The sequence below is a fragment of the Struthio camelus genome, chromosome 16, assembly GCF_040807025.1.
Source record: "Struthio camelus isolate bStrCam1 chromosome 16, bStrCam1.hap1, whole genome shotgun sequence".
In the NCBI taxonomy this organism is placed as follows: domain Eukaryota; kingdom Metazoa; phylum Chordata; class Aves; order Struthioniformes; family Struthionidae; genus Struthio; species Struthio camelus.
The window spans coordinates 21,018,644-21,044,192 of record NC_090957.1 but is presented as its reverse complement, the minus strand read 5'-3'; the positions used below and the strand labels follow the sequence as shown (position 1 = coordinate 21,044,192).

The 25,549-nt window shown below is 37.4% G+C and overlaps 3 protein-coding genes across 12 annotated transcripts in view; 1 reads left to right on the top strand and 2 right to left on the bottom strand.

Moving 5' to 3' along the window:
* The window catches only part of NF1 (neurofibromin 1), a 199,382-nt gene that overhangs the window by 135,293 nt on the left and 38,540 nt on the right, over positions 1-25,549 (top strand). For all 9 annotated transcript variants that reach the window (XM_068910198.1, XM_068910203.1, XM_068910200.1 and 6 more), the window contains 5 exons: positions 2,031-2,189; positions 3,066-3,163; positions 3,316-3,462; positions 3,863-4,009; positions 4,337-4,447. In XM_068910198.1, coding sequence (XP_068766299.1) covers positions 2,031-2,189; positions 3,066-3,163; positions 3,316-3,462; positions 3,863-4,009; positions 4,337-4,447 — 662 coding nt within the window. The remainder of the gene's footprint in view (positions 1-2,030; positions 2,190-3,065; positions 3,164-3,315; positions 3,463-3,862; positions 4,010-4,336; positions 4,448-25,549) is intronic.
* OMG (oligodendrocyte myelin glycoprotein) lies at positions 15,434-19,331 on the bottom strand. The gene is made up of 2 exons (XM_009690401.2): positions 19,143-19,331; positions 15,434-18,411 (listed from the first exon to the last, which is right to left on the bottom strand). Exon 2 carries the CDS (start codon positions 18,403-18,405, stop codon positions 17,083-17,085), a length of 1,323 nt encoding a protein of 440 aa, XP_009688696.2. The 5' UTR covers positions 18,406-18,411; positions 19,143-19,331; the 3' UTR covers positions 15,434-17,082.
* On the bottom strand, positions 20,600-23,714 carry EVI2B (ecotropic viral integration site 2B). 2 transcript variants are annotated; one of them, XM_068910315.1, is made up of 3 exons: positions 23,559-23,699; positions 23,347-23,471; positions 20,600-22,285 (listed from the first exon to the last, which is right to left on the bottom strand). In XM_068910315.1, exon 3 carries the CDS (start codon positions 22,252-22,254, stop codon positions 21,397-21,399), a length of 858 nt encoding a protein of 285 aa, XP_068766416.1. In that variant the 5' UTR covers positions 22,255-22,285; positions 23,347-23,471; positions 23,559-23,699; the 3' UTR covers positions 20,600-21,396. The 2 variants fall into 2 exon arrangements, with proteins under 2 accessions (XP_068766416.1, XP_009688697.1); XM_009690402.2 differs by lacking the exon at positions 23,347-23,471 and having other exon boundaries at positions 20,603-22,285; positions 23,559-23,714.

Below are 25,549 nucleotides of genomic sequence, written 5' to 3'. Positions count from 1 at the left end.
ACTTCAGTCTATTTGACCTTCACTGTAAAATCATTCTACTAATTCTGGCACAAAATAGCTTCCATTTCAATTAACACTGGAATTAAGTTATATTTAAAAATATTCTCTGTGTGCCTATTTGAGTAAACCGAAAGATATGTTTAACCTTACTGCTCAGTATTTAATATTCTGATTCTTCTACCTTTGCCACCATCTTCAAATGGAACAAAAAAAATGCGGAAGGAAAATGTTTTCCTTGGTTTTGGGAAAAATGAGTCTGTTCAGTTGTTTTAACACTTTGGTAGATAACTTGACTGCAGCCTGCATCTTGGGAGGAGGACAATTTAACACATATGGGTTATCGGGAGAAATAGAGGCTTATATGTCTTGCTTCTGACATGTTTTCCTTTGTTTGCCTTGTGACTATGCAATAAAATTCAGTATTTGTATTTGTTTACTAAGATAAGACAAGCAGATTTCCCATTTTAAGTAACTTATTGTGTAAGAGGAAAAAAAAAGTTTAGGTTATCAGCATAGTAATATTGTTTACTTTTATATATAAGTTGACAGAGTTAAGATTTATCCTTTTCTTTTGACAATGACCTCAAAATGCAATGTATGAATACGCTGAATAAAACAGAGGCAGAATAGAAATTTAGACTTTTATTAAATGCTCCCTTTTTGCTGTAACTGAGCAGAATAGTAATCATGTTTAAATGCAAAATCATTGTGCAAACTAATATTTTACAAGAAAATGTTATCAGTAATTACAAGGTAACTGTAAATGAAGTTGCTATTGAAACAAAGTGTTTCATGATATATTCTATATGTGCTAATAGCTTTATCTGTTTTCAGAAGAATTTCAGTATGATTTGAGATTGCTCTAGTGAGGTTTTACAGCGTTTTAGTAAGATGAGGTTTGTTTTCTTAAATTTTTTTTTAACTAAAGTAACTCCTGGAATATAAAACCTGATAAGCTTATTTTGAGAAAGGTAGAATCTGACTCATTACTTGCACAAAGATGCACATGTTGATATTGAATCTTTACAGAACCGCATGTAGAATATTTAAAAATGAGAATAACATCCCTGCCTGCCCGCCAAGGAACTTCAGATTTTTTGAAAAATCAGCTGGGTGATATTTAGTGGATAAACTGTCCTCTTAATTGGAAGTTATAATACATAGTTGATTTCCTAACAAGAAATTGTTTTGCTGAAAAGCCGGGAGTGTGTGGTAGGTGTGTGTGTGTTTGGGGGGGAGGTGTTTGTTTTTTAAATAGTTTCAAAGAATACTTTTTTTTTTTATTTTAGCTAGCAAAGAATAATTATCTTAAACGTGTAGTTCTTTTCGCAAATTCCTGTTAGGCGATTTTAGGCAGCATATTTACAGGCAGAGAACACTGGCCAAGCAAAATTTTTCCACTCAGCTCTGGATCGTGCTGTCTTGCCACCTTTGCCAAACCTTTTGAGATACGATAGGTCTGAAGAGTATTTCTCCAAATATCACCTTCCCTCAAATTTAAATAACTCCTGAAGCTTTACAGCATAAACTTTATTTTTGGAGAGGCTCTTGTGAGTAATAGTGAAATTGTAAGCATGCAAGTAAAAGAGCAGAGAAACTGAAAGGATTTGCCTGTGTTTGATTGGAAGAATATGCATGCCTGAGTACAAACACGTGGCACTTGTCCGTTTTGCTTTAAATGGTAGGGTCCGGGAATTAAGTGGTCAATAACTTTGAAACGTACTTGCTTGGCTTTGTATGACCACTGTCGTAGTAATTTCACGCTAACAAGAAAGTTTATATAAAGCTGAAGTAAAATTAGACAGTGTCTAGTAGCACCCCCCCAGCCCCCTCCTCCTCTTTTTTGCCTCTCTTTCCTGATTTTTGTGTGATGCAAGACCTATCAAGTCAGGAAAATCCTACCCAAATATATTGATCTTGAGTGGTGTGGAAAGAGTGCTTAAAACTGCACTACATACAAGACTTTTTTTCAACTTTTCTTCTCCTTTCTTTAATGCAAAAATATTTCTTTATAATTCTCAACTTTATAGGTTGTTAGCCAGCGGTTTCCTCAGAACAGCATTGGAGCGGTCGGAAGCGCTATGTTCCTGCGGTTCATCAACCCTGCCATCGTCTCCCCTTACGAGGCAGGGATTTTAGACAAAAAGCCTCCACCAAGAATTGAAAGGGGGTTGAAACTGATGTCAAAGGTGAATCAGCATATATTTTTTATTTGGTCATACCAGGTGTTCTATCTGATTTGATTTCTTTCATTGATTGAATAGTTACGAGAAAATGTAGTTCAACTTGTAGTTATTTGTAGCAAAGACTGTTTATTTAAACTGTAATTTCTATGCAATGATTATACATCAAAAGAATGTTATCGCTCACAACAGTCTATCACGGGGAAAGGTCTGTATGGAAGAAACATTTTTCCAAATTGGGTGTAAAAGAACAGAATGCTTCCTGGCATCTTTCACTTGAGCTTCTAACCTTACTTAAAAATAAATTAAGAAACGAACATTACTTCTTGAATAGTGAGAATTTTTGTAGCCAGACACTGATTAAAAATTCATACTAAAAATTCATACTCTAAAGAAGTCATTTTTGTTGTCCTTAATCTCTAGGTTTGTGTCATTTAGTACATTTTCCTGCTAATAAATAAATAAATGAAAGCTTAATGATGGTGTGTAACCTTTGTGGCCTGTGTATGTTACCCATCTTAAATGTTGAGAAATTATAATTTCCTTTATGTATGCATATGCTACTGCCTTTAGATATGTCTGTATCGTTTCCAGAAGAAATAGTAGGACTAAATAGTGTATTTGAAAGACTGCTTCTTTTCCTGTTGTAAACTTGATTAAAGTTCTTAAATAAGTGAACTTATTTCTAATAGTTCCATAGAAGAAAATGTTTTGGAAGTGTCATGAAAGTATTCTGTATTTGTTGGTTTGTATGGCTTCTCTTTGTTTTGAGGTTTCACAATAAATTAAAGTGGGTATTTTTGACGATGAAGTTACACTGGCAACCATAACAGTTGATACATTAAACTTATACATGGCTTTATCTGTCTTTCTGTTATTTAGATACTTCAGAGCATTGCCAACCACGTCCTCTTTACGAAAGAAGAACACATGCGGCCTTTTAATGATTTTGTCAAAAGTAATTTTGATGCGGCACGAAGGTAGGCGCTTTGGAAACTTAGGCAAAAAGTCTTTATCATGTGTAACGAGTAAGCAGAAAGTATGCTTTATAGCCTTTTAACTTGCATTAACACTACTCAGCTGCTTTCCCTTCCCTTCCATGCTTACGGGAATAACTGGTTTTCAACTTCAGGTTTTTCCTTGATATTGCATCTGATTGCCCAGCTAGCGACACTGTCAACCACAGCCTGTCTTTCATCAGTGATGGCAACGTGCTTGCTCTGCACCGACTACTGTGGAACAATCAGGAGAAAATTGGCCAGTACCTTTCCAGCAACAGGTAAGATTTTGGAAGTGCTATGGAGAAGGGAGTTGCAGATGGGAAATTAATATTCTCAAATACTTTCAAATGCTTTTGTAGCAGTTACTGAGAAGAATGTCATGGCTGAAAATCTCACCTTTGGAAGCTTTTTTGTCTTACTGACAACCTGTTGTTGGGAAATGTGCATAATACTGTTGCCCTCTTTGCTGCCAACCGTTTGTGCAAGCATAAAATTGTATGTCAGTGTCTGTCACATCTTTGTTACGTGTGTAACACATTTTTCTCATTTCTTCAGTGAACACAATTTGCTTGAAAAAAAAAAAAGTTAGCATATTCAAGGTACAGAAAAGGTGTTGGACAAAAATCAAAAACGCTGAGTGAAGAAAGACTTATCTTTTAAGTAATATGCTGTTTCTAGGGACCACAAGGCTGTTGGAAGAAGACCTTTTGACAAAATGGCTACTCTTCTTGCCTATCTGGGTCCTCCGGAGCACAAACCTGTGGCAGACACCCATTGGTCCAGTTTAAATCTCACTAGTTCCAAATTTGAAGAATTTATGACAAGGTAATGAGATTATTGTGAAGGGAAAAATGCCTTGTGGTTTTTCAGACTTTGGCATGTCAGGTATTATAAGTAGCTAAGATTCTAGCTTTCATTCTGAAGTGGAGTTTAAAAAGCTGGCTCTACAAATACCTTTTATGTTTTTGAGTAGAAGATTTTAATTTATGTATCAAAAATTAAATTGAAAACCTGAAAAAGCAGTAATTTGTATAGTTTAAAAAGGTTCGGAGTTGTGTAAACTTATTCATACTTTTGTCTAAAGATATAAGTAAAGAGATTTTATTTGTCAAGTTGCTTGTGAAAAGTTAATATCAATGTACCGCTTTTTAGGCATCAGGTACATGAAAAAGAGGAGTTCAAAGCACTGAAAACGTTAAATATTTTCTACCAAGCTGGGACATCGAAAGCTGGCAATCCTGTTTTCTACTACATTGCTCGGCGGTAAGAAACTTTCACCTCACCTAAAATAAACATGTAAAATCAAAAGTATCAGGTGTATCTAAGAAAGGGACACCAACTTCTTTACAAGAATCTGAGAATAACTTATTTCTTAAATTTTGGTGATAGAGTATTTTTGAATTGATATATTTTCTAGATCAGAACTTCCATCGTTTTTCCACCCAGTAGTTTGTGAGTGCCTGCAGAAACATACCTGAAGTTTTTAAGAATTTTATTGTTTTTCAGTATATAAGTTAACTAAATCTATGTCACATTATTTTAAGACTTTGTCAATGACCTTACTCTCGTCTTTTCCTGAAATATAAAATGAGCAACAAACTAAAACAGGAGTTAAAACTTCTCAGAAATCCCCATATCTCTTTTTCAAGAGTAATACAAATGTTTAGAAGTTTCATACATAGTCAACAGCGTGGTATTGCTTCAGTTTTACTAACGTATTCTAAGAAAATAATTCCATGATTTTGAAAGTGTTCGAGGTGTGTGTATCGCTGAAGTGATAAGGAAAGCAAAGTGATAAGGAAAGCAAATGCAGAAGTGTGAAGTACAAGCTTTGCAAAAGACCATGTTTTTTCAATCAGGCAACACTGAAAGCTTTAAGTCTTCCCTACTCTGAAAGTTAAATCATTCATGATAATGAGTAACATATGCTGCACTACTGAAAAATTTCTGAAGGTTATCCCAGAGTTTAATATTAGTCATATTACAGTCTAAGTCAGAGGTACCTCTGTTCAAAAAAAAAAAAAAAAAAAAAAATTGTATTTGATTGAAATAAAGCAAGGCTGCAATTGCAGTAAGTATATAATTTAAACCAGGTATTTAAATCTAGTTATTAAGTAATTGGACTATAAAATCCATGGAGTGAAGACAGCATGTTCAAAACAGTATCCATAATTACGCTCAGTAGTAGACGTCATTCTCAGGCTTCTTTAAAAAAGGAATACTGATTGTGCTCACAACCAAGTGATAAGTGCAATGAAGGCAGAATAGAGCTGTTGTACCTTTTCTGTACACTGTGTTGATTGTGCTTTTGCTGTTGGTAGTGGTGTTGCTGGTGAGGTGTGGGATGGGGGCAGCGGGACTGCTGGTTTGGGGATCCGCAGGATGCGTGGTGGTGGTGCCGCTGAGGACTGGGGAGTTCTCACTGGCACTGGCTGGGGTAGTGAAGGTCAAGTTGTCAATGAGGCGTTTACTGGTGCTAGTAGATCTTGTGGGTGTGTTGGGGTTCACAGCGGTGGGATTCTTGCCGATGCTTTTTGTGCCAGTGGGACTCTTGGTGTTGCTTTTGCTGCTATTGCCAATGGGGCCGTTGCTGGTGCAGCTGGCAACAGCTGAGCTCGTGCTGGTGGCACCACTGCTGTGGACTTCACGTGGGGCTTCTGCTGCTGGTGGGATGTGTCTGGGATGCTGGTGGGGCTGCTGCTGGCACCAGTGGGGTGCTTGCTTGTGGGACTCTTGCTGATGGCATGCTTGTTCGTAGCATGGGTAGGAATGGTTGCGCTTAGGGGCTCATGTTTGAGCTGCTTGTTGGGGTAACGCTGGGAGGGGAACTCTAGATGGTAGGGCAAGCGCGGCTGTCCACAGCGTGCTCCTTGCTGCTAGTGGCAGTGCTGCTGGGGGGCCAGTGGTGGCAGTTTTGTTGGCAGTGCCTCTTCCAGTTTAAAGCATTGCTGTGAGCTGAGGAGGTGTCATCAGTGGCGCACTTTCTGCAGTGCCTCTGAGTTTGTATGAAAACAGGCAGAGCACACCACTTCTCCAGCAGCAGCTTCTGTTTGTATTGAATGATTTACATAATTAGTCAATACATGTTTGTAATCAAGGCATTCTTGGAATTTACTTACTTCTAAAGGAAAACTTATCCAAAGTGTATTTAAGATTTTTTTATTCAATTAAATAAAATTTTAAATCCCTACATTTTTTTATTCTCATAATTTTTCAGCACTTCCAGTTGTGCTTTTTTTTTACTATATTGTAGATTGAGTTGCAAACTTACTTTCCTAGAAAATTTGTGCTCTCTTATACCATATGACTTTTGTCGTATCCCCCCTCAGAAATATTCATTTTCAAATAGGCAGTTTTCAAATAGACAGCAACTTTCAGAATTGGACAATTTATTTAGTATTTTACCACTGGGTAATAACCATGCCTTATTCCAAATTCAGGTTGAAGGCCAAAATAAACAGCAAGCTTTGAAGAACCTTTACGAGTATAACCTCTGACTTTATAGTTGAGTTCTGCTGCTTAAATATGGATTCCTAAGCATGATACAGTTAGAAATCCAACAAATGAGTATGTCTGCTCGTATTTCTCATGTTACGTTTTTGATTTTCACAGCAACAAACAAAATGAACTTCTGTTCAATATCAATGTGGAAGGCAAAGTAAATTCTAAACTGTTTCTTCCTTCTGGAATTTTGTTCAGTCATGTCAGAGGAGTTTTTCTGTGCTTAAAAAAAAAAAAAAAAAGGGAAAGGTGAGGAAACAACCAAAACCCCTTGCTGTCAAGCAGGTAATGTAAGGAGGAAATGCTTAAATTCTATTAAATTTGTTGCTGTGAAAGTTCTCAAACTCTTACATCGCTTTTAGGAAGACTTCAGGGATAATGAAGTCCAGAAGTGGAAGTAAAATGAAAGCTTAATATGACTGTTACCATTTGGAAATGAGAGCTTTTGTAGCAGTGAAAGCAAAAGGCCTGTGCTTCTTGTCATTTCTGTGCTTAAAGCATGCATAAGCCCAGGCCGATCAAAGGAACAGTGACTAAGTAGCATGAAGAAATTTTCCTTACATAAGAAAAAAAAACTTATCTGCTTTGCATAAACTTTTTTCCAGTGATTTATAGCTCTGAAATAGAAACTATATGAGAAAACACTTATACAAATCAACCTTTAGCTTCCACCTCCTTTTATTTGGGAAAAACTTGGGAAATTGCCTTCGTTTGACTTGACTCCTTTTCTTCACTTTCGACACTCTTGGCTCACTGGATGGAGTGGAGGGAAACCAGATGGGTAGCACCACATACCTTGTGTCCTGGTTCTCTGTCTTTAAAAACAGTACCACACTTTCCTGTTCTCTTTAAGGTCTTTGAGTCACCTTTGGGCCTATTGGGCTGGCTGAAATGGGTCTTTACAAAATCTTAAATGAAACTTCAACTTGCAGTATTAAGTGGCCTTATGAGTTCCTGACAGTAATTGACTTGCATTAAATTAAATTATCTTGTGTATTTTTCACATTTCACCAAAAAAAAGTTAAAAAGAGGGTTAGTTTATGTAAATTTTCTTTTGGAAAATCAGTAATAAGTTGTTGAACCAAAACTGAAACAATTTTATGTTCAAAGAAACACATTTGCATATCTAACAGTTTTCATAAAACAATGAGCAGTGTGAGACTTGTGGAATGACTTTACTGGGATGTTTGAGTGTTCGGTGTAAGTCTACGCTAGGAACAGATTTATTGAAACTTAAGTTTCAACACTATTTATGCTTGCTAGAAGGCTAATGCCTCAAAGACTCAACTGGGATACAGAGTCTGACAGTGAGAGAGTGTATGTAGTGCTGACACTGAAACTAGTTTGCCTGTCTTAAAGTACTCCATTTGTTTATAATCTCATTTTTTCCTAGAGATTCCTGAAACTAAATTGCATACAAAGTTACAAAAGTTTAACTAAAGGTATGTTTTTAAATGTTGCGTGGCGTAGGTGGGTGACTAAGTGTGTGAACACTTAAATTTACGTATCCTTGGATGATGCATTTTGCAAAAGTTGATTTCCGCATAGGCTTAATATAAATTTTAACATATAGCTAAAAAAAGGGTATGTGTTCATGGACAGCATGTATCAGTTTAAATAAATGTTTTTTTTTAAAAGCATGCTGACTGTTTTAGACAACATACTTTTTCAATTCTGACATTCAACTGTTTTAAAATTATATATGATGTATCATATTCAGACCCCTTCTAAATTAGTTGTACTGCTGTCATTAGAAAAGACTGGTTATTAAAATTCAGAAATAAAAAGGGATGTTTGGAAACTCAAGTTTTCTCCCAGTTGTTCTGTTTGTTCACTGTTGTAATGAAATAAGCTCGGAGAGTTGTCAGACTTCTATCACAAATGAGAAGGATCAGCTGGAGTCATTTCTTCTCCCTGCTCCCGCCTGTGTTTCCATTCCTGCCCTGAATTCTGTCAAAGTAATAATAATTCGTTTCAGAAACTGTTTCTCTGAGACTCATGCGAGTATACATCACAAGAATTTTTTTTTGTTTTGCTTTGCTTCTTTAATGAAAAGAATAGAAAATATACTTTCAGGAACACTTCCTGTTGGGACGATACCTGACCTTTTTCTAAGGCAAACATATGGCGGGGGGGTGGTCCTCCCCTTCTTTCGGAAGAGTGATGTTGAATGAGCAACAAAACTATTAATATATGTAGTTTATTACTAAAAAAACCCCTACTAACTAAATATACTTTCTATAGAAGTATATTTAAAACTGCTGTTGTATCCTTGCATAGTTTATTACAAATTGAGACTGTTTAAATGCAATTTCTTCTCCCTCTCTTCTGGTGAGATGCACAGGGAGCTCAAGTAGATACTGAAGGCAACTCTGAGTGCTTGATAGCTTAATTTGGAGTAGGATGATGGTATTTCAGTCTGTACTTGGGTAAGTGTGGCATCTTTTACATGTTCAACAGAAGGACTTTGGGAGTTTAATGAGACAAGCGATGTTCATTAGTTCTGCAGAAGTCAGCTCTCTTCAGAGTGAACTGGTGCTTTTTTTTTCTCTGACCTGGATTGTTATTCTTTGAAAGCCAGTTACACAGCAGCAGTAGGAAGCCTTTGGGAAAGGATTATTTAAAGCATCTGTGCTAAACTAAATTCATGTACTCTAGACAAAAGGCATTCAACATAAAAGGTGCCATTGCTCCTGTGTGAGCATGCTGAGGAGTGATTTACCGTAGCCCTGAAAAAAAGGGGGCCGTGGGAGGGGAATGCAAAGGGGGGATGTTGTAAAGGCACACACATGCACTTCCCTTTGGTGCGTGGCTCATAGCTCATGAACCTGCAGGACCAACTGACAGAAGTGTCCCCAAGGGAAGCCTGTGGCAGGATTGCAGAATTGTTCTCTGTGCTGCCTCTTTTCCTTTGAGGAAAGAGCCCTTGGGTTTAAGTCTGCTCTGTACACAAAATTAGAGAAGATATTGTCTTAAATTCTCTTAAAAACAAACAAACAAGCAAACAAAACTCCTCCCCCACCCCCCTAAAAAAAACCAGTTTGCCCATCACATTCTTCTTCCTCCAGTTCAGTTCAGTCAGTTGTATTTCATGCCAATTAAAGTAAAACGTGCATGTTATTATCTTGTCCTGTTCAGGCAAGAAATCAGGCATGCAAATGCCAATGATAGCAATAACCCATCTTCCCAAAGTTTACTCTGTTTGGCAGTGATCCAGGGCATCCTTATATATTCTGTGAAGTCTTGACATGCAATGTGTTTTTTTTCATTTGCAGAGTAAGAACAAATCATTTCACATATAAAGAAAGAATTTCTGGAAATAACTTGATACAAAAGTATGTGATAGATGCTTGAGCGCTTACCTTTCTTTTTTTTTTTTTTTTAATAAATCAGAAAAGTAAGATTATCCACAGTCTGACTTAATAGCAGTGTTGTATCAGGAAGGAAGTTAAGAGGCATAGTGATTCTGACTTGATAACAGGACAAGAGGCAACGGGCAGAAACTGAACCACAGGAAGCTCCATCTAAACCTGAGAAAAAACTTCTTCCCTGTGAGGGTGACAGAGCACTGCAACAGGCTGCCCAGAGAGGTAGTGGAGTCTCCTTCGCTGGAGATATTCAAAACCCGCCTGGATGTGATCCTGGGCAATGTGCTCTAGAGGACCCTGCTTGAGCAGGGGGGTTGGACTCGATGATCTCCAGAGGTCCCTTCCAACGTAAACCATTCTGTGATAAGGAGTCCATGTGGAAGTGATCCTAGCAAAAATATGTTGTTATATAGATTTCACAAGCTATTTCAATATTTGGAGCTGAGACCTGCAAGCAGTTTATGTAAATTGGTCATACTAATGGTTATTTTACTTTTGTTTTGGCATTTGAAACCTTGGTATTTCACTGTTAGCTAGTCCAAGGTGCAGTAATGTTTTAAGTGCGCTGTTAGAATATTGGTGACGAAAAGCAAAGCAAGTATTAGCGCGTGTTTTGCGGGCATTTGGAGAAGTATGGTCTTACATGTAATAACGCTGTCCCTTCAGCACTATGAGGTCCATATCTCCAATTCTATGCAGCAGAATACATAAAAAGGAGGCAAAAGAGTTTAAGCCTTAAACAGTTGTTTAGAATTGTTCCTTGTTTACTGAAGATGAGATAACTGCCTAAAGTTAATGTGTAATAGCTGTGTAAGATACCTATGAATATTTCTTGATTTATATTTAATTAGAGAAACGTGCAGTTCTCCCACAGTCAAACACTGCTATCCAAAGAAAGGCTAGGGAATAGTTTAACCACGCTTTTGGTCTTGATTATTTATGTCCAGGAGTAATAAACGAATCCAAGAATGAAGTTGATGATATGTTGACCAAAATATATAATCTGTCGTTGAAATGGACTACAGTATCATTCACTTTAAAGTATATGTACTGCTTACTACTTGTCATGAGTCAAGCATACCGTCAGCTGAAAGAACTGACCGCAGATGGGAGGATATATGGAAATGTGCTGGAATAAAATTGCACCTTTTCACAGAAAGTGTTGAAGTTTAGGGTTGGATTTTTTTTATTCAGTGGTCTCCCTGACAGACTTTGGATAGTAGCAGCGTTTCTTAAATGGAGAAAATTGACCTACCTTTCTAACTTTGTTGTAAGTTAGTACTCTGCACCCCGTTTTGTCAGAGGAGCTTCTGTGACCGCAAGCACTGAAGTTAGGAGTCTCCTCCCTTGGGTATGAAGGGAGCTTCATGTTTACCTGGGGTGAGAGAACAGGAGATTACCTTATACTCTTAATTCATCCTGTGATTTGGCTCCTGGTAGCCAACTCATGTAGCCAGACCATGAAAGTGATAATAGCTCTTCCTTATGAGGCTTAACACTGCAGAATATCTAATCAAGTGCAGTTGAATTTACTTTTCCTAGCTATGTGTAAGGGCTACTGATGAGAACTGTTAGATTTTTATGGCCGATATCTTTGCACCATTTATTTGCAGATTGTTCAGCTTTTCTCCTTGCTTCCTTTTCTGGGAAAGTATGTAATATTTAGCATCATTAAATACTGATTATGTTTTTAGGTATGTTATGTTTGTTGGACAAAGCTGCCAACTCAGGATGTGAATACACAGATGTTTGCCAGTAAACCTTGACAGGTCTGGGCAAGTCAGTAATGGGCCCGAATAAAGCTAATATGATAAAGCAGTATGCCACTTGTTTATTGTGTCAGCTATTGACTGTAACTATAGTTTCATAGTCTGGCTCTGTCATGGATGTGTATATTGGAATTTGGCTGTGAAGCTTGTCCACAAAGAGGTAGAATTTGCTTATTGAGACAATAGGTATATTTGTAAGTTAAATTTCTGTTTCTATGTCTGAGTTGAAAAAGGGGGAGAACTTTATATAGAAAACACTGCCAAATACTTTTTAATTATCAGCTTACTAGTAGCTGATCACACAGTAATATAACACAACTTCAGAAGAAAATGATAAAGACAAATATTTCTTCATCTTCTGACTTGTCCAAAATAGCTCATTTCATCTTTCTGAATTTTCTTGGCTTAAGTAGTAGCTGTTCAGGCAGTATAGAATTCCTAGAATAGCAACTCTTTAATTCCACATGTGTCACTACTATGGTTTTAATTCCCTTTGTGTCACTATGAAAATTTAAAATATCTATTGTTTGTGTAACTCTGCATTTCTACTTGTTTTCCTTGACGAAGTAGCACGGACAGCTGTGAGCTTTTATTTAGTAACTGACGCTTAAAAATTGTTGAATTCGGCAGAAAGGAATGGGTGGCTGAAAAAGAATAAAAAAGCTTGAACATCGTTTAAACAGCACAAAAGGATCCTTTCTTGTAACTGGCCACCTGAGAGAAGTTGGGGGCAAGCGTTTGTGGAAGTTTGCTGTGCTCTTTTTCTAATGCTGCTTTGTTATCCCTATGTCCCATCCCCACTTCTCCCCTAGCTGGTGGGTTCAAAAGTTGGCAAACTATCCACTGTGGAGGGGTACCCTTGGAATAAGAAAAGGACTATAAACAAGAATGAGCTCCAAAAACACCTCTGATCTCTTATGGTTCTATACAGTTCTGAAGTCTTACAGGGATGGAAACACTTTCCCTAGTGTTGTGATACTGAACTCTATGTAAATTCTAAAGTTTTAGTCATTGACCAAGTTACCTGGCAACTTCATTTGAGAAGCTGCCTTAAATAGAATAGCCTTATAAACTGTGCGCCAAGGATTTTGGATGAACGCAAATCTCGATTTTTCAAAGGAAGACGAAAAATTGCTGCTAAACCATGGTACAAGTCAGATATGCACTCCTCCTTTCCATATAGTGGGAGCAAGGGACAGATTTCTGTAAATTTTATCCAGCTACAGGATGCTTAACTAAATATAGTTGCACTTTGACATAAGCCTTGTTACCAGTTCAAATATTACTTCCTTTTACCTCCCCTGTTGTTAATTTATCCTCAGTAATTATGTAATTCTTCAACTTTCTTCCATGAGAAGAAATACTTTTTCAAACTTAACGGGTTGGCCTGTTTTCTGAAATGATATTCTGGGATCTTTTCTCCTAAAAGGAGCATGGCAAAGTAGTGCTTATTTGGGCTGTTTGTCCTGTGATTCAAAGCCAGATGTGCTTTTTTAAGCTGTGCAATGTGAAAAGACTGTTTAGATTGGAGCTGCCAGTATGTTTGAGGGCTTGCAGCAGGCTTAGTTTGAGATCTAGTTGCTAGGGCATCGTTGAGTCATTTTACTGATGTATCTGGATCAGTTTATATCCTCCTTGTGTTATGGAATTTAATCTCTTCTGTCATTTCTCTCTGCATTTTGTTTCCTGGGCAACAACCTGACTTTCAAAGCCAATTTTCTTCCTTAATCCCTGCTCTCTTACAAAGATGATCAATGAGTCAATAAATATTGACCCTAAAGTATTGCCATTAAGTTTTAAAGCTAATGTCCCAAACAAATTAATAGAAAACATGGGAATTCACACCTCTGAGTTATTGCTTCAGGCCACAACTACCCCATGGCAATTATAACTTTTTAAAAGCAAACATATTTCTATTACAAGGTATGCTATACCTTTTTGGGGTAAGCCATTAACACATACAAGGTAACACCATTAAAAAAAGATAAATATATATATATATATATATATATATATACTGTAGTGTTAAATAGATATTTTGGAAAAAATAATTTCTCTGAGGATAAATCCTTTAACAGTTGACTCAGGCTCAATGACCAGCATGTTTGTTTTAAACAAACTGATTCTGTAGCGTTCACATCCATGCCTATCAGTTTTATTTCAATGTGACTGCACCGTTGCCAAGCAACGAACAGTACATGACTCCTACGTTTGCCTGCCTACTCACCACTCTGTTATCAACTCGTTGGTATTCAAGAAAAATACAAGGAAACCTAAATGCAAGGAAACCTGCTTTACTGAAAGCAGTCTGACTATGAAGCCCTCTAGCTTGCACCTAACTTGGGCAAGTTGTGGATAGAGAGCGTAGCCCTAGAATTTGAGAGGCAGTGCCATCTTGCTTTCATACCTGCCTGTGAATTTTGGTTTCCTCCCAGTCATGTCTTCCCGTATACCTTATGAGTATATGCTATCTTGTAAGTGCATTTTGAAAAAACCCCAGAAACCCATTTCCACTTCCAGGCTTTTATCAGCACACATAAGACTTTGAAGTCCAGGTAGCAAATCATCCAGTATGGGAAATTGCAATTTTGTCCTGAACAACTTCTGAAAAAGAGAGTTTTTTGTAGACAGCGTTCACTGTTCTCTGAATAGCCTTGTTGTAAGGGAGGCGTACTCGAAGCATTTTAGAGGTGATTCCATGAAGACTCTTCTTTGCATCCAGTAGGATTTGGCATCATGTACTGAATTGTACAGCAAAGGTACATGTAGTATTTCACATAATTCCCTCAATATAATATAATTCAACATAATATAATAATATATTCAAGGTATTTTAGCCCTAGCACCTCATTTAGTGGTCTCTATCTTATCTTGCAACTAAGCTGCTGTAAACTGGGTAGGATAAAATCATATGAGTGAGGTAATTCTAGGAAATACCTAATTCTGAAAATGGTGAGTAGGTTGATACTGTCTTATAATGAGTTAATGCTTAGCAAATACACTGGCTGTCCAAAGAGACTGAAGCAGGCAGTGACACTTTTTTAGTACTGATCCTAGTTGGTGGAATTTACCAGTTCATGTCAGATTATTTAATCTGGGAAAATAATAGATGGAGTCTGTGCAATGAGACATCTTTTTCAGTCAGCATGGTAGCCCCTTTCTGTAATGCGCTTCCACAGGCCAGTGAAGGTACCATGTATATGTTGCTTATGGTCTAGGTTGTCTAAACTTTGACTTGGATAACTAGTACTTGTCTGCCTAAAGTGACTTTTTATTTTATTTTATTGAGAGAAAGTGTGAGAGAGCTGTCTTTTTTGAAGTGAGTAGGCATATGCTTTAGGTGTTTGCAAGTTCTAAAGGGTAGGAAGAGTAGGGTCTATATTACCATAATCTCATCAGTTTATTAATAAACAATATTGGAGAAGATGCGAGTATCCAGATAATATAACTTGATTATGCAATAATTTTTTCCCATAAGATACAAAAATTAACCAGATACCTGTTTAAGATAGGTCTGTATATTAAAACAGTTTCTAGTCAGTGATGTTCCCTATCCCCAAGAGTATATGGTAGCCATGCATATTTGAAATGAAGCACTACCACTAATTCGATTCAATACAAACTTAACTTTATTTTGACTTAAATGCCAATGAAATAACTGTACAAATTCATTGTGTAACATTTACTTTCCTGTTAGAAATTAAAATACATTTCTGGTTGTAGAAATATTGTTCACAATTGGAAAGTTGTGATTTCTCTGATACTAGTAGTTGTAAATGGTTGACAGCCCTCATTAACACCTAGGAGAAATAGGTAGAGGACTCCAGTCTCAGTGGCGAGGTTTTCTGGGTTTTGTAGCGCCTTCATGCTACAACAGCTGGAAATTAAATGGCCTGAAATGAATGGAAAACATTTAATAAAGGTTTGTAATACTAAGTGAATAATTCTTAAGTTTTTTCAGTGAACTTTTTCTTCAGTTTTCATTTCATGCTGTTTGCAAAACTTTACCTGTAGTATATCAAGTACCTTTGCTGCATAATTTAGATTATTGTGCTAGAGTGGACAGAACCATGCGTGCAACTATTTCTACTCATTGATGGTGCAGATATCAAGGAAAATAACATTCATGCTCATCCTTATAAGACAATGATTTGGGCATGTTCAATGCCATGGATTATGTTAATTTTTTTTTTTTTTTTTAAGTCACAAGGCCACTTCAAGGATTGTTTAAATTACAGTTAGCTTGTCAACCAATTACATAACTGACTTATGTTACATAATTTGCATTAGAAATTGGCTGATGTTTCATTCTGCTGTTCAGAAAGTAGTAGTTTAATACAATCCTGCCAAGCTGTGATATTCTTTTAAGCATAATGAAATAATTATTTCAGATTTTTGTATGCAACTTGAAATATTCGATTTAAGGCAGTTCATTTCGTTAATTTGTGTAGATAAGCTCTTTGTTGTCCAGGAGTGTCATGGCATTGAACATCTTGTGTTTTTTCTCTACTTTTATCTTTTTTTTTGAAGTATGGAGAGCGAGAAATAGCTTGCCTGCAGCTTCCAAGTCAAGACAGAGCAAAAAGAGAAATCAGCCCCTATCACTTTCGCCATGCCAAAGTTAGACCATGTTGTCTTCTCCTTTTAGCCCCTCCTAGTAGACATCATGGCATTATCATATTTAATTTCTAAATTTAAAACTGTTCTTCATATTTAAAGTACTTAATACATATGAAGCAAACATAGATATACATGCTAGCCATTTCCCCAGGAATAACTTCTGGTAAGTGAAACAATTAGGTTCAATTTTTTTTCCCCCCCCTTCCTTTTGCATGTCGTCATAACTTAAAAAGGATCTGTGCTACTATATTACAAGAATTGCTGATTGGCAAGTCAAGCAAAACGATGCAGATATGATACAGGCCTTCTGTTTTTTCCAGATGTTTAATGACAAAACCATACATAAAATGAGTACGTAAAATTCTGATGTTTTATTCTGTGCAAGTAAAATTAAAAATTTAAATACAAAATAAGCACATTTTTAAAAACAAAATCATAGGTTAGTTTCACTCAATTAAGACATATTAAAATAAGTAGCAGCTTAGTATCAAGACATTAGTGTGCACTTCTTGAAGAACTGTTATTCTCTTTAGATCAGAGTCAGAACTTTGAATTTCTTGTATCTTCATTCATTAATTGACCTGGGTGTCTTTACTCCAGCTATGTATCACAGGAATAAACTTCACAAGACTACAAGCCCTTAACCAATAAACATTACCACTGCATTAAGCATTATAACATGAAACAAATGTATCTCACAGATATGTGCTTTGGAGGGCACATGAGTATTCAAAATATTTGTAGTAGATTCCTCTTTCCTTAAGGTAGCAGTTGTGCTTTGAGGCATTTTAGAGTAGTTTGTTGGCATTCCACTGGTAATGCTCAGAGTCATAGGAGTGGTGGTGGATGATTCTGTCGAACGAACCACGCTCGAGTTCACCTCAGTCGAATCTTTAATGTAGATTGTACGTGTGGCTGCTGCTTCATGCAAGCTCACTTTCCTGGTGGTCAGATCTTCTGGATAGAGGAGTAGTGGTCGGTCTGTGCTTGTAAACAGTACAGTTTGGCTTAAGGTAGCAGTTAAAGTAACTTCCTTAGCTTTGAATTGTTTATGCGTTTTTGTCACTGGACTTGGTTCGGTTGCCATCGGCGAAGTAGTTCTGTCTGCTGCCTTCATTCCTTTAATCGTGAGGTTAGACTCTGTAACTGTGGGAGCAGCTGAAGTTGGTGTGGCGTTCATCCAAAGCACGGTCTCGTTAGCACAGGGAGCCCCTATGACATTGGCAGCTGTTCCCTGCACCCATTTAAGCAAATAAGGGATATTTTGTTTGTCGCTGCAGGACCACGGGTTGTTATATAGTGTTACTACTTGTAGCTGAAAGAGTTGGTCAAAAGCTTTGTCAGGAATGTATGTGAACTTGTTGTTGTGCAGGTAAAGGCTTGTAAGGTGTTGTAGTCTCAGCAGCGTTCCTGGAAGTATCTGTGACAAGAAGTTGTTGGATAGATCCACCGTCTCTATGTTGTAGGGCATATTGGTTGGAACTGTCCAAAGTTTGTTGCTACTGAGATTGAGAAACTTGAGACTGCTCAGTGTGTTGTTGATCAGAACAGCTCTTTCCACCATATTCCTGGAAACATCAAGCACTTTAAGATTCCACTGGTAAGCTGTGTCAAGTTTCTGAAGAACTTTAATATTGTTATTTATGGCATATAATTCCCATAATGACTTGGGTAGATGAGCAGGAACATTCTTGAGCCAATTATTTGAAATATCCAGGGTCCTCAAATTGGTAAATCTAGTCAGCTGATGATCAAGATCTATAAATTGGTTAAAGGACAGATTTAAATATGTAATGTTGTCTTGAAGTCCATGTGGCAGTATAGTTAAGTTTCTGCCTGAACAGTCCACATTCCTGTTGTTTCCTGAGCATGTACAATTAGAAGGACAAATACCCAGAACAGTGGGTATGAAAAACAGAAGAGCCAGCAGACAGGTAGATGTTTTCAGTATCTGGTGTTCCATTGTTGCCTGAAAATAAATATACCAAAATGACACCCTTTAAATCCATATAATATATTTTATTTATTTATAAGGGTTGTCTTTGCACTGACTACTTGCAGGAGAAATTAAGTTAAAATATCAATAAACCCCTTTGTAGCATAGTCCTTTTTATAATTGTTCAAGAGAGACTTTACAAAGCATCCCTTCATAGACTGTCATGTTGTCTGGCAGAATGAGACTTGTTTTTTCATCTCGCTTTCCCCCTCAAGCTCAAATGAGGGCTTTCTTCCGAAAAGGCAAGTCTCTTCCAAATGTTATACAATGTCTGCTTCTTGTTTTTAGTGATTTCAAGCCTATATTATATTTGGAATAATGTGTTCTTTTATACTGGATGAAAAAATGGCTGTCAACTGGATCTGCTTTACAAATCTCTGCAGTAACGTAGCAGTCCCCCCCCCATACATGCACACTATTTGCTTAAATAGAATTGGTTAAAATGCATCTTAAATTGTTAAGGATTTTGAAACCCAAATTCCATTCTCATGCCAACATGCACATTGTTTTTTCTTATTATAGTGTTAATTACATTCTCAAAACTGGTAATACATGTTTGAAAGCTGAATTAATGTTAGTAAGAAATCTCTGACACTGCAGCAAATCTCTGGTGCAAGCGTCTGTCGTTAACTAATAATTTTGATCTTATTACTGTCTCTTATTTTGTAGTAGGTTTTTGTGATGAAAAACAAAAACGAACTTACCGTAGTCTCTTCTGCAATATCAGTACATCGTTTCTATGAAAGATTTAAGCTTAGAGGTCGTCTTGTTCTAGAGAGTAGCTACAGTTGCTGTCTGTGGATTGTGCTTGCCTCTTCAGCTGCATCGTATTGCTGCTAGCTGGGGCTCTGCAACCACCTGATCTGCACTACATCGAAGGACTGCAGAGCTGTCGTTGGTGCTGACTCAAATTTATGGCAAGGCATGCCTATTCAATAAAATAGTTGGATTTTGTAATTTGAATTAGTTAACTCCTCTGAACACTTTTTAGATACGTTACTGCATCAAAATATAGCATGTAAGTTTGCCTGTGCAAAGAGTGTCAAGTGGAATTTTTGTAGACTATCTTAGCTTAACCTATGATTCCCTTTAAGTGATCCTATTTAAAAAGTCATTTAAGTTATCTTCTTTTTGAACTTTCATTTAATCCATGCTCTTGTAATAATGGTTAATATTAATTTAGGCTTCCTATCCTGAACCTTCTTAATCTACACTGCTGGAGTGTCTTTTTACAATTTAAAAATGTTCAGTTTTCTGCTCCTCAGATCAGGCTGTCACTGTATTGTCAGATAAAATACAGCTCAGTTTGTAGGGTTTTACAGATTTCTGTGGGAAATATTTACCTGAATTTCTCCACACAATATGGTAAGAGTGGGTATGGTTTATAATGCTGTAAAAAATTCTTTAAGTAACAAATGTGATTTTTCAGGGACACGCTTTCATGCATCTTACATAAGTGATAAGAAGCAGCTGTAACTATCTTTTCCTATGCCTGTTGTATGCACAGCAGCATACAATGCATATGTACAACCTAATGGCTTTAATTTTCAGTGGTAATTTAAAGATTTTGAAGTTTGTTGTTGTTTTATGTGCAACCAAGCGCTCTGTGCACCATTCACAAATACATTCCCTGCCCCAAAGAGCTCAAAATTACAAGCTCTTGGCCGTTTTGCAGCGATGTCATGGAAAGCTAGCCTCGGCATCTAGCAGCTTCTTCCTATGAATCCGAACATTCAAATACTTGTAAAATATTTTGATTTTAATTGATCTCTGAAACTACTCTCCAACTACCCAAAAAGTTACTTTATCAAAATGCGCGATTTTAGGCAGAATCCTGAGCTTCACTTATACTCAGGGCCAAGAAAGGAACCTGTAAAAACCTTAGTCAGACATCTTGAGTTGAAAGGAATCTAGCATACAGGCAACATCAATTTAAAGTTTATATTAATAAGATTAAGTGCATTCTAAATGTACTGCTTCGGAGGAATAAATTAGTAAATGTGCACAGCTAATCATGTGCCTGGGTGTTCCACAAATTGTTTGTATTTTGTCCACAAAAATCAAAGTATCTAGCTTTTTTTATATATATAAAGCCTTTTTATAGTTGTTCTTTGTGTGTTTGGAGCCATGTCGGCTTTTGAGCGTCCACTATTTATGTTATGTTTTTACTTGACGGTTCTCTGCGTTACCAAAAAATAGTGTGAAGTGACTGGAGATTTTGGCAATGGTATATATATTTTTTGGCAATAAAGGAAATCTCATTGCTGTTAATACAAAACAACTGATAACTGTAATGGGGATTTGCTTTAAACACCTGCACTCCATTGTTGCCAAGTTGTTATCCAGTCATACGCAGAAAATAGACCTTTGTATGAATGATAGACAACATGTATGTGTGCCAAGACACACAAATTTTGTTTTTAATTTTAAGTTTTGTACGTAAGCAAGTATTCAGTTGTGCTTTAAGTATACAGGTTACCAATACCTCTTTGAATTAGAAAGCTTTATTAAAATTGACTTGTGAAAGACATTCTGAAAAAAATGAATTTATTGCATTTAGTTATAGAGTCTAGTAGAGCAAACAATTTTAGAAGCTGATTTCCTCTCTCAAGCTGTGCTCTGCTTCTTGAAGCTCAATGTCTATGCGTGTATATTTTATATATAATGTATATACAGACATACACAGGTGTTTATACTGTTCTCTGTAGTCTCTAAAATCTGGAATCACAAGGTATCATTAGGTGCGGTGGGCTCCATCCATATTGTATTTCGAAATCATTTGCTTCAGGCAGAAACAAGTTGTTCTCTTTGTGAAAGCTGAAGTTAAGAAATGCTGAGGAACTGCCTGTGATGTGGTCTCACAGTTCTTGCCTGCATCAACTTCTCTTTTATTGAGTTATTTAAAGAATACTCCATTTAAGAGAAACGTGAAGTACGTTGGAATGCAGTTTGGTCACTCTACAGAGGATGTTCTGGCAGTGGCAGCTGCGGCAGTGATTCATGACTCTCTTGAACAGCTAACTCAGGAAGTGGGGGAAATTGTTCCTGTGTTTCTGAGTGCAATTCCTGATATTCGCCGAGACCCAGACAGTGACTCTCAGATGGTTCCCTGAGCCAGTCAGGTGGGGGCGGCAGGTCATGGGATTCAGGTGAAGGAGCTGGATGAGGACATGAGTCACATGCACAGCTTACCCCTTCTGAGATGGGAGACGGAGATGCATTTGTATTGGAAACTGAAATACTGGTCACTACTGAAACCGAGTGGTCTTCTCCTGTGGCAGACGATTGGCTGTCTTTATTGTTTGTAGTGCAATTGGATGGTTTCTCTGATGCAAAAGAATAATCTGGTAAGTGCATATCTTGCCTGAATTTCCAAGGCAGCATAGATAAAATCGAGGAACGTTTGGTAGCCTGGTCAGATTCCACAAAGACATCTGGCGTGTCTCCGTCTGCAAATGGAGAACGGCCTGCCCAGTTTGAATCAACTAGACGTGGCGTTTTGCAGCATTTCCATAGAAGAATAATAGTAATAGCAAATATCATATTAATCAAAATTGTGCCAATTAACAGCGCTGCAATCCAGCTTCCATCGATGGGTTCTCTGGGTGTTTCGGGGATTTGAGGTATAATTTGAGCTGTGTGCAAGCTGGATACAGTTGCTGGCGACTGATATACATGAACTTTGTGTCCCATTGGACTCCTGGTACTGGCATATGCTTTTCCTTCATTGATGGAAACATTTGGAGGTATTTCTGTAGAAAATGACCTCCAGATTTCTCCACAGAAGAGAACCAGTGTTACTTGGTTGCTGACCATTTTCTCGCAGCCTATTTAAATACGTCCTCCTCTTCAGCAGACATAAAAGAGAACAAATTAATTTGTATGTTAGAGCTCTAAACTGTATTTTTATTGTTACACTTTACTGATCCTCCCCCCCCCCCAACAATTTTATATTAATGTTGTTATAGTAAAAATAAGATTAGACTCAATTGTTTAAAACTTCACACCTGTTACTATTTGTATTAACATCAGATTTGCTACCGGCTTTACAAATATCAGGTACATCTACAACATTATTGATCATTAAGGCTTCTACTTAAGTGACGTTGTTGGAGAGAATGTCACCTTCCCCCCTGCCCCCACCTCACCAGAAACGGGCCTTAGGAGAGAAATCCTGAGAGCGATTCAAAGTATGAGCTTTTAGCAGTCATGTAAATGGTAATGCACTTAAAACAAAACACGAGGCACTGTCGCAGCAGTATTGCCCAAGGGTTGTCACAAGAGTAGAGGAGATCCTCTACGAGGGAGCCAAGCGGAGGCCTAGGTGAAAAGGTCTTTACAGTTCTTTTAAACTTTATTTCCTGTTCTCGCCTCCCTTTTGCAGTTAAGGCTTAGAGCATAATAATTCTTAAAAAAGTTTCCAGCTACTGCTGCTGTAGTTGAACTGCATTCTAATATTACACTTTTTATAAACAAATTCCTGTACATGGAATGATTTTTTTGTAATGAAAGAGATTTTTTTTTTTCATGTTAACTTGCTGGAACAGAACAGATTTTTTTTTCCCCCAAGTCTCTGCATATCTCAGTATGAGAAAAGTGATGTAAAATATGTCCACTACATAGTATGTTTTTTATCTGAAGCTAGTTTCATGCAGTTTGAGCTAAATCATTAGTTACTATACTGCTAGTTATGTGAAACTGTCTCTGGAAAATTGATATACATAAATCTTTGTGGTTTTAAAAATATGCTAAAAATTTCAGATGCAACAATGTAAATGCATATAAGTAGTAAATTAATGCTTCTGAGAACGTTAGGATCTAAACTGTTAGGTTCATAACAGGTAGAAATGTTTCCGTTTCATTTTCTTCTGTTCCCCTCCTTTCAAAATATATTCAGATAATACTTACGTGTAGAGTTCATGATGGTTCACAGTGGCAACATCTTAGCAATGAAATGTGTTCGGTAATGCATGGACGGTACAGATATTCTGCTTGAGCTTTGAGTGCACCATAAAGTAGTTACGTAGAAAACACTGTATACAAGTTTTATAATGCAGTTCTATTTCAAAACAAATACTAATACAAATATTAAACCTTTCCGTGCTGAAGTTGCTTCTTACCTGCACGTTTATCTTCTGATAAGCAAACACTGTATCGCCTTTTTCATTTGAAGCCTAAGGAAGACAGACCGTGTGCTAAAAGTCAAGCAGCTTTAAAATGGCTTGTCTGATGTTAAAGTAGGGTTTTTGTAACTAAGGAGGAAGTTTACCAAAGCTTGCTGCAGGAAGTGTCAAGACTGGGGAGATGACTAAGAATTTTAGCTCAGAGGTGGTGGCATGCTTTAAGAGCAGACTTTTCAGTGCTGTTGTTTTTATAAAACTCAAACATTTAAATGTTTGTGGTTTTTGTCTGGCATGTGCCAAGCATGTAGAAATTAATAAATGCCTGTTTGCCTGTCTTTGTTGAACATAATTTTTGATTTACATAGAAGTAGCTATAACTATGTAGGTTTGGATTGGATTTGAATTTTACAGATGTAATTTCAGTGATGGTTTTGATGAGCTGTCAGGATTACTAGCAAAAAGCAAGCTTAGCTTTGTTACAGTGAGTCACAGAAAGCTATCTGATCGCAGGATGCTTGGCTGGCTTGCTTGTGCATCTTCATTTGCCTGGTTACATTAAATGGCAGATAGCTACAGAGTTCACTCTTTGCCAGCCCCCTATGCCTCATATTATTTTTCTATTTGGGCAACTTTGGTAGCTGCTGAAACCATTACTGGAGGACTGTGCTCTCTGAGCAGCTCTTTTCCCGCCGTCTGTCTTTATCCATACCTTTTGGTAGTGCATCCCTAACTGCTTTCGTTTGTCTCCGTAAGTATTTTTGTCTAGACGGGCTGCCTGGCAAAAGAAGCCTCCACAAATGTGTTCTCACAGCGTGTTGCAAGTGTGTCCTGTCAGTACCAAGTACCTATTGTCATGTTTCTGGCTTCATTAGTTCTGTCCTTTTCAGCCTCTCCCCAGTCCTGCAGCAAACACAAATCCTGATCCCACATTCACATTATAACTCAGTTTCTTGTTTGAGTCCTTCATTTTATCCACGTTCTTTTTAGACCTCTCAGCCTCTACCTATCTTTTGTCACCGTTGCTGCCTTTCTCACTGTTTCCTTTTCTTTCCCCTTTTTTCTTCCTTCCATTGACATGATCATGACTCTTTCCCTGCCTGCCTTTTTCATGACACTGATGTTTTTACCACTTCTGTTTGCTGCTCACTAACAACTTGTGTTCCTGTATGCAGGCTGCCTATTTCTGCTTACAGAGTCATTCTCCTTTTTGAGTTCTGTTGTCTTCCTAGCCATGGGCAGTTTTATTCCAGGTCACATTCCCCCATCTACACTCTCAGATTCCTTTCTAGTGTTTGTGCTGCCTCTGCTGTTGCCTGATGTGCTCACGATTTTTTTTTTTTTTTTTGGAAGAAAAAGGTAACTATGATGCAACATCCCCCAGCCTTTAGCTCTCTTTCTTGCAGGAAAGGCAAGATGTTCTGTGATAGTCTCCAAATACTAGACTGCGTCGCTGATCTGTCAGTTTTCCCCCTGTTATTCTCCTATTGTTTCCGCTTATGTTTTAGAAATGCCTGACCTAGTCTCCTGCCCCATCTGCCTGTTCTATTGCCCCATCTCCCTTCCAGCCTGAAATTCTGAATACATAGGCTGATTACGTAGATTCTTGGGGTTCTTCCTGTAATTTCATCCCAAACCCTTCCTAATCTGGTTTTTATTTTTCGTCTCCGCTAAACTTGCTTTCTAATGACTCCCAGTTCTGACCTGGGCTTGCAACCTTCTTCCAATTTTATCTTCTTTACTGCGCCAACTGTCTTTGACCTAGGCAGTTGCATTTTATTTTGAGATTTTGCCCCTCTCTGTTTTCCTGATACTGTCTTCTTGCTTCTCTGTTGCTTCTTTACTTCACCCATAAGCTTACCTGAATGGGCAGGTAATGGGAGATAAACTGGGGATTTAGTTATTCTTTCAGACTTTTACAACCACTTCATGTGTCAAAAATATTTCAGGATATTTGAACTTTGTCATCATGCTATTTTAACGCTTGTAAC

What these genes read in the sequence shown, in the direction of transcription:
- OMG (XM_009690401.2), bottom strand. Translation starts at nt 18,405, where the DNA reads ATGGAACACCAGATACTGAAAACATCTACCTGTCTGCTGGCTCTTCTG.
- EVI2B (XM_009690402.2), bottom strand. Translation starts at nt 22,254, where the DNA reads ATGGTCAGCAACCAAGTAACACTGGTTCTCTTCTGTGGAGAAATCTGG.